The 17,276-nt window shown below is 42.9% G+C and overlaps 1 protein-coding gene across 1 annotated transcript; it reads left to right on the top strand.

Moving 5' to 3' along the window:
* The first annotated feature begins 288 nt into the window (after positions 1-288).
* trpm2 (transient receptor potential cation channel, subfamily M, member 2) lies at positions 289-16,268 on the top strand. The gene is made up of 33 exons (XM_056429471.1): positions 289-390; positions 1,362-1,435; positions 1,656-1,824; positions 1,923-2,103; positions 3,348-3,511; positions 3,612-3,792; positions 3,883-3,944; positions 4,017-4,217; positions 4,529-4,631; positions 5,319-5,440; positions 5,854-6,219; positions 6,963-7,100; positions 7,203-7,332; positions 7,416-7,561; positions 7,762-7,874; positions 8,519-8,617; positions 8,831-9,056; positions 9,174-9,292; positions 9,383-9,515; positions 10,199-10,370; positions 10,501-10,681; positions 10,790-10,971; positions 11,676-11,808; positions 12,546-12,633; positions 12,763-12,847; positions 12,929-13,074; positions 13,192-13,256; positions 13,421-13,450; positions 13,542-13,628; positions 13,726-13,804; positions 13,908-14,009; positions 15,118-15,234; positions 15,340-16,268. The coding sequence occupies exons 1-33, from the start codon at positions 289-291 to the stop codon at positions 15,454-15,456; spliced, it is 4,413 nt and encodes a 1,470-aa protein (XP_056285446.1). The 3' UTR covers positions 15,457-16,268.
* Positions 16,269-17,276: the final 1,008 nt, after the last annotated feature.

The following is a 17,276-nucleotide window of genomic DNA, read 5'->3' as shown; positions in this document are numbered from 1 at the left end:
TAACAGGACGACATTGGAGATCTCAAAGGATTTAGTGCCACTGCAGGATCTCATGACTGAATCAAAGGGTTCGTGTGGACTTTAAATACATAGTACGACATTTCTTTTGAGAGTTTCCTGGTGGTTTCCAGGGGCCTCAGTAGATGAAGACAATGCAGAACAGGTCACATGCTAGAAAGATATGTATGTCAGAAAACTACATGGTCAGGATCTGCATGTTTTATAGATTACAATCCATAACTGACCACATGCTTCTAACTGGACTCTCTCTATATTCCTTCCTCAGGAATGCTGCCTCGGCTAGAGAATGAGGTTCACCCGCAGAACACAGGCGAGCAGCCGCGGGTGAACAAGCTGGTTTTTAAGCGAGTGGTTCATAGTATAAAAAAGGTGAGCCTTTCCCTGCCTCAATAATTTAACTTGCCATCAGACAATGTGACACTAGTAACTACAAGTACAAGTCCTATGTTAAAGTTGTTTTACGATACTATGTCCTGTTATATTTCTTATAGATAACATGACCCCTGTCAGTGCTATGTTATCATATTATTAGATCATCATTATTGATGGATTAATATGTAGCCGATGCAGAAGTAACTATTGCAGTGTTAAGTGTACAATATATCCTCTGAGGAGTAAGGTAAGGTTATTAAGGTAGGGAAGTTTATTGACATTGTAAAAAAAACATACAACAAAATGAAGTTGGCGACTCAATCGTTACAGCAGCAACAGTAAAAACATGAAGACAGGACATTTAAACTGAAACGTTTAAAAATAAATAAGAATAAATAAAACACCGTTTTTCAGGTTTTAATAGAATACGGTACCATTAAATGGAAAGCACCTCCAAAGTCCACTTCATTAGAGTACTGAGTGTACTGCGCTACTTTCCACAACTGGTCAGTTGCTGTAAAAAACCTGAACTATATGCTTACCAGTACAACAAATAGTTGTATTTGTGTAATGTGTTAAATCATTTACAAAACACACTGTTTCCTTAAATCAGGTGGCTAATTAATCCACTCCGAGTAACTCAGCTCCATCTGCATCTATCGATCCAGAACCGGCCCGGAGGCGGAAGGTTTTATCGTCGCCGTCTGCTCGGCTTCAGCTCGGCTCTGACATCATTGATGCAGTGCCGAGTAAGCCGGCCCCCACGGCACTGACTGGGAGGCTCCTCTCTCCTCTCATGCCGGGAGCTCTCGGTCTGAACCAGATGTGTGCACTGTAGCCCCCCCACCCCACCCTCCCAAGTTGCATTCAGGATGGGGGAAGACGTGGTCAAGGCACGGCGCTTTCACACTCTGGCGATCAGCGCAGTCCGACCCTCGAAGCATCTCTCTCCCTCCCCTTCTTTCCAGCAATGCGCCTTCACGTCCTGGACCAAGGAGAACATCCACAAGAAGGAATGCTGCTTCTTTGAGAAAGGAGACAGGTAGGATGCGCCGCTCTGTGCCGTGTCGGTGATGAGTGAACTGACGTTGTAGACGCTGTCCTCTGCCCTCTGCTGTGTGTATGTGCCGGGTGGCGTCGCCGTGAGGGCAGTTGTGTCCATGTTAAGCTCATTAAATCAGTTCATGAAACCATTGTGGCTTTCCTCAAACTGTCTGTCCGCGTGAACATATTACAACCACCGGCTTCTGTTTCTCCACTAGCGAGGACGTCTGTAAGTGTGGCTACTCCAAGACGGATCATGTGGATGAAGCCATCAAGCCCGAGGACTTCGCGGGCGAGTCCTGGGACAAACACAGACATGCCCACGAAGTGCCCACGGATGCTTTTGGAGACATCAGCTTTGGTGGTTTGGGACAGAAGACTGGCCAGGTGGAACCCTCCTTCTCGTCTACTTTCACGACATTGCACGTGAATGCACGCCTGTGTGTTTTCACCCTCGGCCCTCGCATGCGTTTTGTCATTCTCAGTATGCACGAGTGTCCACAGACACGAGCCCAGACACCCTGTACCAGTTGTTGACCGAGCAGTGGAAACTTCCGCCTCCCAACCTGCTGATCTCAGTGACCGGGGGAGCGAAGAACTTCTACCTGAAGGCTCGGCTCAAGAGCATGTTCCACAGAGGTCTGATCAAAGTGGCCCAGACCACAGGTGAGCCTCAGATCTCAAGGTGGACCAATGATTAGCCAGAGATCTTGGGAAAGCATGTGTTTTACGTGTTTAAGTGTATTTATGGAGATTAAGTTAATCTTTCACCGCTCACTAATCTGACTGACGCATCCCATTTCATACTGCTAAAACTCTAACTGGATTAAGTGGATGGTATAGTAGATGTACACTACCGTTCAAAAGTTTGGGGTCACTTAGAAATGTCTTTATTTTTCAAAGAAAAGCACTGTTTTTTCAATAAAGATAACATTAAATTAATCAAAAATACACTCTATACATTGTTAATGTGGTAAATGACTATTCTAGGTGGAAGTGTCTGGTTTCTAATGAAATATCTCCATAGGTGTATAGAGGCCCATTTCCATCAACTATCACTCCAGTGTTCTAATGGTACATTGTGTTTGCTAATCGCCTTAGAAGACTAATATCTGATTAGAAAACACTTGTGCAATTATGCTAGCACAGCTGAAAACAGTTATGCTGGTGATATAAGATATACAACTGGCCTTCCTTTGAGCTTGAAGTTTGTAGAACTAAATTAATACTTCAAATATTAATCATTATTTCTAACCTTGTCAATGTCTTGACTACATTTTATATTCATTTGATAAATAAAAGTGTGATTTTTCATGGAAGACACGAAATTGTCTGGGTGACCCCAAACTTTTGAACGGTAGTGTACCTTATACTTTAGTATATAGTGGCAACACATCGCCCAATCCAATCAGTGGCCGATCTCACACGTGCTCTTGTGGCTAAATGGGAGCAAATCCATGTAGCCACTGTAGCTGCTGAAATATTGTATAAAGTCAGGACTGTATAGCTGCATATTGGAGGAATAGTTTGCTATTTTGGGAAACACGCTTATTCGCTTCCCTGCTCAGAATTGGATGAGATGATTGATACGACCCTCATATTTGTCTCGATGAGGCTTCAGCCAGTTAGCTTATCTTAGCATAAAGACCGGCTCTCTCAGACGATAATAAAATATTCCCACCAGCCAAGACAAGTGGATGTTTTCAGAGGGTTTATGTGTGTTCACTATACATGTGAACAGTAACCAACCAACAGATTTGAAAAAAATGTCAACCTATTCCTTCAATGCCCATCGTTTCATTGATCGGTTCTGGGTGTATGTTCACATATTTTGCCCATGTAATATTTACTGTACATATACGTTAGGGACATGTAGATGTCTGTGAAGATTGGACCTTTGTTGTACTCAGGAGCGTGGATCATCACCGGTGGAACGCACGCAGGTGTGATGAAGCACGTGGGGCGGGCCGTGAGGGACCACGGCCTGAGCCGCTCCACGCAGGGCCAGATCGTGGCGATCGGAGTTGCAACGTGGGGAATTATCCACAACAGGGAGGCGTTGGTGCATTCAGAGGTACGGAGAACACGTTCACTCATGTCACTCTTTCTCTGGGTGAAATTCATCACGACATAGCGCAAGTCTTTCCTTTCTCTCTCCCTCCTCTTGTCTGCAGGGATGCTTCCCAGCCCATTATGAGATGGACATCAAGGGCCAGGGCCGACTCTCTTGCCTCGATAACAACCACACCCACTTCCTGTTGGTGGATGATGGGACCCACGGACAATATGGAGTTGAGATCGAACTACGTAGCCGTCTGGAGAAATGCATCTCCAGAAAGCATCTTGGAAACAAAGGTAAAAAAAAAATAATAGCTGATGCAATGTCACAGGTTATGTCTCAAATGGGATTAATTCATATTGATTTTGAATTTGTCTCATCTGCAGAGGGTTGCATGACGATCCCTGCGGTGTGTGTGGTTTTGGATGGAGGACCAGGCACTCTACATGTGAGTTCTCAGTTTTCTGCCCCTCGCTGTCTCCGTCTTTGCCTGACCGTCTTGTGTGTCTCCTCCTCGCAGACCATCTATAATGCCATGCTGAATGGCACACCGTGCGTGGTCTTGGAGGGCTCGGGGAGAATAGCAGACGTGATTTCCCAGGTGGCCGGTCTGCCATTGACCCGGGTCACCATCGCCCTCATCCACCAGTTAATGAAAAAGTTCTTTGGCAAAGAGTATGACAACTTCCCCCACGTCAAGATCATAGAATGGACCAAGAAGGTATGTGAACATACTGACGACATCAGCAATTACAGAGCGTTTTCCAAGCTACTGTTTCTTTCTTACTCCAACTATCACAGGGCTCAGTTTTAGGGCCTCGACTGTTTCCTGCTCTCTCTTTCTCGATTAAAGATCTTAACTAAAGAGACGCTATCACAACGCCACCGTCCTAGCCTCCCTTCTCAGAGGACCGGTTGATTTCACAAATGTACTGATTACTTACAGAGTTAAAACTCTAGTCCCAAATTACACACGATGACTCTTGATGTTTGATGTGAAACCCGACTCGTCGTGTCTCCCATCTGTGCCAGATTCAGGACATCATCAGGATGTCTCAGTGGCTGACAATATTCAGAACAAGCGAGGACAATCATGGAGATGTGGACGTGGCTATACTTCAAGCACTACTCAAAGGTAGGAAACTGTTGTTCACGCAGATGCTCAGCATTAGACCAGGCTGACTACAGGCGTACAGCACAGCAATAAGTATCAGGACCAAAAGGCTTCGGGCCAAACCGGCTCTTAGCAAGTATAATGTTGCTTCTCAGAAGACCAATCGATTGGACTGTGGTATCAGATGTGCCGATCAAGACTGAAAACCAACAAAGATGTTCTGAGAGATAAGATTGCTTTTCTATTCGAGGAGACTCTGATTGGCACACTTAAATAGAGTCCTCCTAATACTGGTCCTTAGGACATTGATGAATCCCATTTAGAGCATGCTTAACGCATATTTTTTGTAAAAGTATACTGAGCCAAAGTTAGCTAAAAGTGACTCTACATTCATTAGGAGTTTTGATTGTGATCATTATTTTAGTTAAACCGCTTTATAGTTTCCATCTTTGAGCTCTATTAACGATGGAGGAATTGAAATGTATTTCCTGTCAGTCACTCATTTCCTGATGACTCAGCGAAGACATTCACTGTCTTTTTTGGTTCGTGGCCAAGTTAATTTATTGATTTGTTTAAAAATGTATCACCAGCAAGGCAATCATCAAGGGAAGACTGCAAACTTATTCCAACTTTTCCAATGTGATGATTTTTCCACTTTGAAAACAGAATTCAGCGATGTCAATCTTATCACTGTCAATTTCCACTCAGCTTCGAGGAACAGCGAGACACTCGGAATGGAGAGCTGGAAGAGGCAGCTGGAGCTGGCTATAACCTGGAACCGGGTGGATTTAGCTGAGACGGAGATCTTCACTGAGGAGAGCCAGTGGAAGGTGGGTTTGCCTGTTCTACAACTCACTGGAATACCAACACCAGCAGCCAGGCAGGGTTGACTCATAAAGGCCCGAACTTGACCCTGTTTATCAAAATCAGAAAGTGTAATGGACGGACTGTGAAAACATGGGAGTGGTCCTATGGGAATAGTCCTTTTCCAAGACTTTGGGCAAAAAGTTGGAGATTTTAAAGCCAATTTATTGTATAATAAACTGTTCATGCTATAAAGGGCAGTGAACTATTGTATTATAAAATAATTTGAATAGGCTACTGTCTTTTGCTCTGCACTGCTATTACAGTTCATTTACATTATTGTGTCATCTTAAACAATCCTTCCTGCTGCATGACCTCAACATCCAACATTTCTCCATCAGTTTAGAGAAGTATGTCGCTGTTGTGTTTTCTCATCCAGTCCTGTGACCTCCACTGGGCCATGTTCTCCGCCCTGGTCGGCAACAAGCCTCAGTTTGTTAGTCTGCTGCTGGAGAACGGCGTGAGTCTGAGGGATTTCCTGCAGGACGAGGACACTCTGTGTGAGCTCTACAAACAGCTGCCCGGCGGCATCTTCCTCCGCAAGCTGGCCAAGCGGGTCCACAGATCTTGCGGCAGCAGGAGGAAGGCGCTACGCATCAGGCCTCAAGCTCACCTGGACCACGGTGAAATGATCTCTATGACTCACGTGTCTGACGAGGTGCGCCACCTGCTGGGCAGTTTCACCCATGCCCTCTACCCTCCCCCCATCGTGACATACAGCATGGAGCTGTCCACGTCTATATCAGTGAGTTCGTGGACATAACTTGTCATCACTTTGAGGGTTGTGGGGTTGTGTGACGCCGACGTGTCCTCTGATTGGGAGGATTTTCTTTCGAGAATTGATTTGTCTTCATTAATTAATTTCATAAGTAGCCTACTGTGGACAGGACGTTTAGATCTTCACATTGGAAAATTGAATTTAGAGGAGATATAATTGAACAATTAACTAAAATAACGAAGTATATAAAAAATTCTAATTAATATCTGCCTTCGGAGGATTTGGACTTATAGATACAGTGGGTACGGAAAGTATTCAGACCCCTTTACATTTTTCACTCTTTGTTTCATTGCAGCCATTAGCTAAAATCAAAAAAGTTCATTTTATTTTTCACACTCAGCACCCCATCTTGAGAAAAAAACAGAAATGTTGACATTTTTGCAAATTTATTAAAAAAGAAAAACTGAAATATCACATGGTCATAAGTATTCAGACCCTTTGCTCAGTATTGAGTAGAAGCAGCCTTTTGAGCTAGTGCCGCCATGAGTCTTCTCGGGAATGATGCAACAAGTTTTTCACACCTGTATTTGGGGATCCTCTGCCATTCAGATCTGGCCAATGTTACAAACTTTTTGGATTTTAGCAAATGGATGCAATGAAACAAAAAGTGAAAAAAGTAAAGTGGCCTGAATACTTTCCGTACCCACTGTATATGGCTCCATCCATAGACTATTAATGTAATGCAACATATTACTGCCCTTTTAATCCAGCTGTCTAAAAGTCTGACGGTTTCCCAAGAGCCACTCGAGGAGGACCATGCTGATGCACCGAGGGACGCGGGCGGAGACCTTTTCCTTTGGGCCGTCGTCCAGAACAATAAGGAGCTGGCTGAAATTGCCTGGGAGCTGGTGATCAAAACACTTCCCCTTGCACAGACACCGTTTGAACATAGTTGTGTGTGTGTGTGTGTGGTGTTGCATCTCTCTGTATCTGCATCTGCATGTGCTCAGTGTAGAGACTGCATGTCCGCCGCTCTGGCCGCCAGTAAGATCCTGAAGACAATGGCGGAGGAAGGAAGAGATGCAGACGAGGCCGAGGACATGCAAGAGCTCGCCAATCACTTCGAGAATCATGCCATCGGTATAAGACTACGGACTTCACCGATGTGAAACATACGTGATGCTCCACGCTCAGCACGTGTCCTCATTGTGTGTGTTTCACAGGTGTGTTCAGCCAGTGCCACAACAGCGATGAAGAGCGGGCTCGGAAGTTGTTGGTCCGCGTGTCTCCGTTTTGGGGAAGGACCACGTGCCTGAGGCTGGCACTGGAGGCCGATGATAAAAGCTTTGTCGCGCAGTCAGGTGTTCAGGTTGAGCACAATTTCAGATTTGTTTCACAGATTAATTTGGAGATGTATGTTCTGCCATCTTTTTGCACCGTAACCTGGAACACTCACTGCTGTATTCTGGTGCAGTAGAACAGTGATCGGTGAATTTGACCCAACTGTCATTATGAAACCCAGATATGAGTCGTCAGTATTTCATCTCTGATCAAATGTGTGTCTTGAAGGCTCTTCTGACTCAGATCTGGTGTGGTGAGCTTTCAGTGGACAACCCAGTGTGGAGAGTGCTGGTCTGCATCGTCTTCTTCCCGCTCATCTACACTGGCTTTCTGATTTTCAGGTGAGTCCTATATCGGTATCATGTGTGGAACTGCGAGAGCAGTCATCATCTCCTCAGTCAGTCTACTAGTCAGTGACTATTGATTGTTCTGCATGTTCTACACTTTACATCTAAAGCCACATAATGTTGCTGTATTAACTTGAGATAATCATGCCGCCATTGACACTCAATGCAATTAACAGTAGTTTTATAATATTTGGAAGAAGTCAAATGCCATTTATGTCTCCCTTTAATCACTATATCACAATATCTGTGTCATAAAGAAGTTTCTACAGTCCAATTCCACCTTCTTCATATTCCAAAAACGCCTTCTTTGAAAAAAAAGCCTTCTTTGAAAACATGCTAGAAAGTTTAACTTCACTAAGTTTAAGACTAAGTTATATGACTGCATGTCAATGCATACTAATAGAAAAATAATACCATTCATTATTGCATGCGTTTGTGTAATATTGCATTTTCTTTCTTAAAAAATGCACAAACCTATTCATTTTCATGTGTATTTATTTGACTTGGCAGTGAGAATTATTTTAATGTGTTCTTTGCTAACCGTAACTGAGACAAGTTCTTTACATTTTAATATCTGAAAGTATTCATATATGTGTGCTACTGCTGCATAATGTTTTGTTCATTATAATCCTCCCTAGACGTGATGAAATCATTCATAGAGAAGCTGAGAAGAAGGAGGAGATCAAGACAGTGGAGACGGTAACGGGAAGTACACTTCGAACGAATTCTCGTAGCCGGTAAGTCGGCAGTCGCCTTTTAATCTACTAACAGCAAATGAAGCTGGAATCTTTTCATCTGCTTGACGACTTCCTGACTACAAGAGGCTGTACGACAGTCTACACATATCTTAATATTTTACTTTTTAAAAGTTATCTTGCAGGTCAGTTGGGGGAAAGCAGGTAAAGAGTGTTCTAAAAGTCTCTGACCCGCGGTGACCTTTCTGTCCACAGTGACCTCTCCGGCCTGAGGCGCCTGAAGCCTCTGAGCAGCTGGTACCGGCTGGTCCATCTGTACAGCTCTCCGCAAGTCAAGTTTTACTGGAATATCGTGTCTTACTTTGCCTTCCTCTTCCTGTTTGCTGTGGTGGTGATGATTGACTTCCAGGCCACGCCCTCTCCTGGGGAGATGCTGCTTTACATCTGGCTGCTCTCCCTGGTGTGTGAGGAGGTCAGACAGGTGAGAGAGCGACAGCAGCCTGGGACAAGAGGTGTTCGGCCTCCAGAGTTATTCTAAGAAATATGTATATCATCACTTCACTTCACTGCCAAATTCAATGTGTCTTTTCTATCTCAGCTGTTTTATGATCCTGATGGATTTGGGTTTCATAAGAAAGCCAGGATGTACATCAGTGAAGTCTGGAATATTTTAGATGTTCTGTCCATCCTTCTCTTTATTCTTGGCCTCGCATTTAGGTAAGTTTCCTTCACCCCAGACAATCCCTTTAGGCCATGGAGTGCTCTCCATCTTCTTGATTATCTACATATCAAGTTTTTCTATTTCAGGCTGACAACTGAGCTGTTTTACGCGGGTAAAATCCTCCTCTGCATCGACTTTGTGGTCTTCTGCCTCCGTTTCATGGCCATCTTCACTATCAGTAAAACCCTGGGGCCCAAAATCATCATAGTCAGGAGGATGGTGAGTGGCTCACATACAACTGTGATGAATACCGACCTGATGTAACGCGAGGGCAACTGCAGAGAAATGCTATGCTCCAAAACACCTTTTATCCAATACAAAGAGGAGCTTCTGCCTCGCTCGGCCTCCATCCGGTGTCTACTGCAGATGATTATTTGCTGAATAAAAGATGTTTTTGCAGCTGGTTTGTTCCCAATCAGTCAGTCAAACTGCATTATTGTTGGTGCAGAGATTACATGTGGAGCAGCAGAGCAACCTTTTAAATACCGAAACCTGTTAAATATATAATCTGTTCTACGTGTGATGCTTTAGGCAGCGTGCAGACTGACAGATCTAACTCCCTGAAGTTTAAAATGTGCAAACATAGCTCAGTAAAAATCACCCAGCTGAAAAGTCTCCACTTACTACAATATCAGTAATATCATTATTACCATGTCCATAATAATAATAACAGTAGGCCTACAAACAATACTACTATAATATCAGTAATATCATTATTACCAAGTCCATAATCATAATAACAGTACAAAAATATGCACAAACCCCACAGTTGAATTGATATACGGAGCATTGTACAAGCTAAAAAATAACAACATAAAATTGATAAATGAGGTATTCGATAACCACTTGCATATGGTCGCAGTGCTCAGATGTGTCCACGTTGTTCTGTGTTTGTCCTTCAGATGAAGGATATGTTCTTCTTCATGTTCCTGCTGAGTATCTGGGTGGTGGCGTACGGAGTGGCAAAACAAGGCATCCTCATCGACAACGACAATCGGCTGGACTGGATTTTCCGCGGGGCAATTTATGAGCCATACCTCATCATATTTGGGAATTTTCCCACAAATATTGATTGTGAGTGTCGTCAAAAGACTGCAGTTTTGTCAAGTGAAAAATGGCTAAATAAGTAGTAACACGTACGAGGCACAAACCTGGTTGTTTAATCACAATATTGCGACGGGGTAAACTTCTTCTCCCTGTGCAGATGCTGCGTTTGACTTGAACTCCTGCAGCTTGACTGGCAGCGATCCTCTGAAGCCCAAGTGTCCGGTGCTGAATGAAAACCAAACGCCAGCCTTCCCCGAGTGGCTCACCATCACCATGCTCTGTGTTTACTTGCTCTTTGCCAACATACTGCTGCTCAACTTGCTCATAGCCATCTTCAAGTAAGTTCCCCATCACATCTTTGAGTCTCACTCCAGTCATCATTTGAGCGTTTCCTCTCCCGCGGTGGGCCCTCGTCACCCTCGGGCTCTCGTTGTGTTCCTGCACAGCTTTACGTTCCAGACCGTTCAGGACAACACGGACCGGATTTGGAAGTTTCAAAGATACGAGCTGATCAAGGAGTACCACAGCCGCCCTGCTGCCCCGCCTCCTTTCATCATCTTCAGCCATTTTTACTTCTTCATCAGGAACGTGGTGCTGTGCAGGCCCCCCATCATAAGCAAGGAGTTTAGTAAGCATTGACTCATTTATTTTTTCGCCCATTCTGAAAGTAGACGTTGTGGTTTATATGCTGCAGACTTGCTTTATGTGTCCTACAATAACACTCGTGGATTTTTAGACTACTAAGATGCATTTGTAAGCCATATGTCTGTCACTGTGGTCCTATTTAATAGATCTGCTTTGGCAAAACAAGCATTGGCTTTGTCCAAGTTAGTTTGACAATCAAAGAAATCTCAAGCACAACAATCACTTGATGGAGATTTTCCTGAGCTTTCAGGCACATCACATGACCTTCATCAGCAGGTGAAGTTTACTCTGCCATCTTGGAGATTGTGTTGGCATCAGAGTTTTTGTTTATTGTATATGTCCTTTAGCAATGTGTAATGGTGATTGGGAAAATCATCTTCATCTGTAAGTAAATACTATTTACTTATATTAACATGTTTAGCTGAATATGTGTTTGTTTTGAACACAGTATTGTTGATGATGGTTAGTTTACTGTAAACTACATATGGATTTAATATGGTTTAGTACTTAAAAAGGCGTAAATTAATTGTGTCCCATTAAATTCTGCCAAACACAGCAACGTGTCTGTTCCTTGGCGAATACGGCGCTCAGGAATACACATTGTTGAGCTGCCGAATACGTTTCTTACAACAGCCTTTAGTGAGGTCACTACAGAGACGGTTCAGTTTGGCTGGTGCTGTTTTTCAGAGAGAGAGCTACCTCAGATGGAGGAAGAGGAGCTGTTGTCCTGGGAGGCCTTGATGAAGGACAGGTATCTGCTATCCACACAGCAGGGCCAGAGCCAGAGCATGGAGCGGCGCATCCTGGACACGGCCCAAAAGTAAAGATCCCACAGAAATAGTGTCCAGTGTAACTGCATGACGATCCTCCAGAGCCCGTCTATGTGATGCCTTACATCTCAGTTGTTATCACATATGTATCTTTTTTTAATTATTATCTGAATCTCATTAATCATCTGGTGACTCCTCAGATTTATCTTGCGACGCCCTTCGAAGGCCTGACACCCTGTTGATCGTAAACTTTAAAGCTGGCCTCATCAATGTTTTTGTATAATTATCGGGTCAAATATCTGTGTGTAATGTTTGAAGGTGTAGGCGCTGCAGTTCCCTTCAGCTTTGTGGAGTTTAAGCGTCTTTCAGCTCATTGTGTTGGTTCTGGAGTCGTCAGCTGAAACCACTTAATGCAGTTTCAATCGTTCAACGTTTTGTGAAATGTGCTTATTTGCTCTCATGCCTTAGGTGAGAAGATTAATTCCCCTGTAATGTTAAATATCGTGCGAGAGCCAAGAAACTACTAGATTAGTTTGTCTAAAAGGCCAAGAATGTATAATTTTAGGGCAGAGTGGATAGTGGAGCTCAATCTTCAACACACATGAAAGTGGTATCAATTTTCTCATCTAACTCTCAGCTATATTTTACAAAATTGTGCTTTAATGCAGCAACATCGTGTATGTTTTAGGTTAAATACTGATATTCTACTTTGCCGAAACATAACAAGTATACAATGTTAAACAGTAGGAGGCATAGCCACCCACAGTGTGCTGGTTTGTTTCCACAGGGTGACCACCATAAATGATCGACTGGATAGGGAAGAGGAGACGAGCTCTCCTGCCGTGGTCCAGAGACTGGCTCGGCTAGAGGAGCAGGTTGGGACCTGATCTTTGGTTATCGCTGATGTTGCACCTGTCTCTAACATTGCACACTCTGCTGTGGGAGCAGGTCACGATGCACAGAAGAGATGACACACTTCTTAACGTGTTACATTTTCTCACCAGGTCGTCCAGTCGGCCAAAGCCCTGCAGTGGATCATGGACAGTCTGAAATGTCAGGGTTATGCAGCAAAAGAAGCACAACCACAAAGTCAGCAACTAACTTCCACATTCATTCTTATGGTTGACATATTGCAGGTCAGACCCCCCTCACTGTTCTCCTTCCCTGCAGTGTTGACCACGTCAGACGAGTCCTCTGACATGTTGACAAACGCGTCAGAGAAGGAGGACGGGTTCCACGTGAAAGCCCGGCAGCTTTACTACCCGGACAGCAAACTCACGCGCTTTCCTGTGCCTGAGGAGAAGGTGCCATGGGAGGTATTTCACATATACGTCCACCCAGAAGCCACCGGCTGCTGGTTCCCCACAACACCACGACATAACACCACGGTTTATTGGATCCAGGCTAATTCTTAATGTCCTTTTTTTCGACAGGTCAGCTTCAGCTCATATATGCCGGTTTATTATGCCTCTGAAGCCAGTGGGGACCATGTGGATGGGTACGTTTCTACCAAGAGAAGACCATGCATTATGTTTTGATGTCGTCAGGCCTTATGGGTGCATATATGTGCAGTTAAGACACATTATTTTGTGTGTTTTGGTCAAGATATCAAGAGTCTTTGCTGCTAATCTCTTGTGTTTCATTTATTATTTATCCTTCCAGACCAGAATCAGAAGCCTTACATAATTACAGGTATGATACTAGATAAGATACGCAAGGCATCAAACAGCACACAAGTAACTTTACATGCGTGTCTTAATACCGGATGTGGATCTGTCATTAGAAACCCAGGAGGAAGGACCGGCATCAGGGGCCGAGGTGCACTAATCCGCCTCGGTCCAAATCGAACTGCAGACCTTGTGCTCACACGGTCGGTCCCCTCATGACCTTGTAGTACTTTAAAAAAAAAGGCGTTCTCAACCATTGGATTGCATGGCCTGATCAATGACTGACAATATATTTTTTAGCATGCAAGACAGCGAGAGATCCGTTCTGGAGCACCTGGTGGTTTGGGATGAGCGCCATGGAACCTTGGCTCTACCCGGGGTGAGTGCTGCTGTTGGTTCACCTCAATGGCTTCCTTTTTTTAAATTACTGTAGGAGCTGTTCAATTAAATGGACCTTTCTTCTGTGGTGGTGAAACCTTCAGGGACTTCTCCAGTCTGCTGATCAGTTGCCAGTGACGCTGAAGAAAAGCATGGGGAAGACGCTGTATGAAAAGATAAACGCAAACGTTTCAGAGGGAACAAAGGTATGTCTGTTCATAACTTTGGTTTGCCTTTAGAGGGCGGGGCTTGACTGTTCAAGACGGGATATTTGGTTTGCAGACAGATGAACATGGAATTAAATGCAGAGGTGAATAAAAAGCAGCTCGAAGATGTCTCTCGGGGCAGCCATGTGCTATTTGCAGCTGCCAGTAGAGAGTATGTTGAAAAAGCTATCCAGAAAAGCCAAAATCTTTTAGGAAAGTATAAGTAAAGCCACAAGAAAATGTATTCAATATCATATTTAAAGAAGATGTTTAGAATTGTTAAAGAATATAAACAAATCGAGTCAAGGAGGTGTCTAGAAAATGTATTTAAATGATTAGGTCTAGAGATGTGTTTTACTTTTAATCACTCAACTTAGTTTGCTCGTCTGACCTCCGGATGAAGAAATTAATTGTAATCGGTAGTAAAAGGCCATGGACTTGATTGGGATTAAAAATAGCTCTTATGCATATGGAAAACCAACAAATCTGGCAATGTTAGAGGAGTGTAACTTTCTTTGAACAGTTAAAGAAATGTGTCATTTAGAATTGGTTAAATCAAATAACCCACACAAAAACATGCTGACATCAATGTTTTCAAAGATGGAATAAAAATAGAATCAAATAATCTGTGACAATAATCTGATTGCGCATTGTGTTCAAATGTAAAGCTGCTATTACCCAATTCTGCTGGGCAACAAACACTCAGTTACCAGTTTACTAGGTCCACCTCGCTAAAGCCAATGCAGCCTCAACACAGAAACCCGGCCAGCAATCCATCCAAATCCAGTTAAACTGAGAGGTGATGATTACATTCTACGATCATTTGCAGTTTGTGTTGCTGTTGAACTGTTTAGCCTGATGCTGACAGGTGCTCCTGTTGTTTAGCCTTCATGTATTGATGTAAATGGGGTGGACAAAAGCAAGACATCTGATCACACACAGTCTTCTCCCACTAACCTTTAGTTGAGTCTCTTTTCATCTTTAATAAGTCCGGCTGCTGTGAGGCGTCGAAGCTATTGATTTCATTCCTGCCTGAGAATGAAATGAAAGATGAATGATAATTAATGAACATGCTCTTGAGGAACTTGTTGATTCTGACTTGTTTTAGGTGTTTGAGGGTTATGTGGACGACTGCAGGAACACAGATAACGCCTGGGTGGAAATCACTGTCCTAAACATTCACCTGGACACAACGAGCCAGTTGACAGTTGATGTCAGCAGCTTGGTGAGGACATGATTAATATGTCAGGGTTTTACATTTTATTGTGTAAGATGAAGAACATGACGATAAATAGAATGACTTCTTGTTTCGTGGTTATCTCCGTCTCAGGTGGCGAGCAGCCATGGCGCTCTTCAGTGGCGGGAGGTGAGCAGCAAAACCCGACTGAGCACAAACCAAAGAGACTCTCTGCGGCAGGTTGCGGAGCTGCACAACAGGAAGTTCTGATGTTCAGCACTGCTGTAGCTTTAAATATGCCTCTCCACCAACAGGGTTTCTTCTCCCCCTTCAGGTGGCCTTTGTATTAATTCAGTTGCACTGAAAGCACTTGAAACAGGGTAGTATAAAGCCATAATGTATGCTTTTGCATAAATGTTATAGGACAGCAAACTAAATGTGAAACCAGCTGTGCTTTACACTTCCTGCATGTGTAAGGAGTTATTACATACACGCAGAATAAATACCGAAGTTGAGGTAGCTGTACTTCAAATGATATGGTACTTTTTCCTTGTTTCCTTCCCTACATGTATGACAGTACACTTTTCCATACAAAACAGATCTTCATCTTACCGTGTATAAAATGATGCATTGTTCCAGATCAAAATTCCCTCCATTTTATGACGTACTAGCTCAACCCTCAATAATAATGAAACAACATTTACAGTATGCTGTTGTAATAATATAGACCTCTGAAAGGGACCATAAGTGCATAATGATGACTGAAACAAGAGTTTCACTTGTAATGCTTTGTGGTAGCTTTCTGTTGCTTATACTTTATAAGTAGCGGAGTGGTCCACTTTTATAATACTTAATCTGCTCAATTTTCCTGTACATCAAGGTATCTGTGTATATTGCAGTACACAATCAGCACTCCTGGCCTTAATTTAACAAAGCTTCTGAAATGGATTTGTCTGCTTCTTTTGGTGTTTAGTAGAATGTGTTGCCTCACATTGTTCTGCAGGGATAATGTATATTGATGAACACTGAATAAAAATGTAAAACTGAACACTTTGGGATTTATCTCAGCAGAGTGAACTTAATATGCCTTTGTTATCATTTTTAATATTCGACAGTGTTTTGTCAGCGTGTCCTTGAGCGTCTACGGTGTATGAATGTTACATGTCTCCAGTAAATCACCTGCGGCCCGACGCCATTGAAAAGACACGGGGGCTATTTGTAACCACAGTGTCAGATATGATATAAACGAAGAGCTCTCACTCTGTTCGTATTCCACGGTACAGAAAACAGCGCCACAGAGCGCAGTTTACCAGAGACACTGCCCTCAGTGAATCACTGGATCACCTTTTATACAGAAAAGAATAATATTTTAGATGACAATGAACTATTGTATGGACAGCAAATATTAAACTATTTCATATTGCTCCAGCAATATAATATTTTCTTTATACTAATGCTACACTTCCAAAATATACACGGTGAACAACATATGTAATGTATACTGCAATATTTTGTAAATAATAATTGAAAGGAAAGTTTAAATTACTAAATCAAACTGACTCCAATGCAACTTCTAAATCTGAAAACCTGTCAAATAGCAATCAATAGTGAAGTACCACTGATTGCTGTTTTCATTCTTGTCTATTATTGGTCCTTTGGATTATTGTTGAACGCTGCACTACACAACACAATTACCTTTAATGTGGCGTGCTGGCAAAATTGATAGAATTCACAATTCTTTCAATTTCCCACTGAACAGAACATACACACAATGTAATCAGAAGTCATTCTTGCTCCTGTACAAGTACCTCAACATCCAGTTGTGATATCGCAGAATCGAAAAAACATTTATATCCCAGGTTATCATCGTGGAGGATTTGAAAATTGAATTTATGTTGGATAATATATTTATTTGAGGTTTTCATTCATTAATATACATGAATTAAGTCACTATTGGTGGATTGTTTTGAGCGAACTGCACTGTTGTGCGAATCAAGTATATCTAAATCAAAACCACCAAATACAAAACATGTATGCCTTAGAGTTATTAGAAGATACCTTATTTTAGCTATTGTTTATTGATTTGTTTT

The sequence above is a fragment of the Pseudoliparis swirei genome, chromosome 2, assembly GCF_029220125.1.
Source record: "Pseudoliparis swirei isolate HS2019 ecotype Mariana Trench chromosome 2, NWPU_hadal_v1, whole genome shotgun sequence".
Taxonomy (NCBI): domain Eukaryota; kingdom Metazoa; phylum Chordata; class Actinopteri; order Perciformes; family Liparidae; genus Pseudoliparis; species Pseudoliparis swirei.
This window is presented reverse-complemented; position numbering and strand designations above follow the sequence as displayed.

Bases quoted from the DNA above. Each gene is read 5' to 3' on its own strand.
- trpm2 (XM_056429471.1), top strand. From the start codon at position 289: ATGCTGCCTCGGCTAGAGAATGAGGTTCACCCGCAGAACACAGGCGAG. The intron at 1,825-1,922 runs GTGGAACCCTCC...TGTCATTCTCAG, and splicing joins TGGGACAGAAGACTGGCCAG to TATGCACGAGTGTCCACAGA. The intron at 12,634-12,762 runs GTTGGGACCTGA...TTTTCTCACCAG, and splicing joins TGGCTCGGCTAGAGGAGCAG to GTCGTCCAGTCGGCCAAAGC.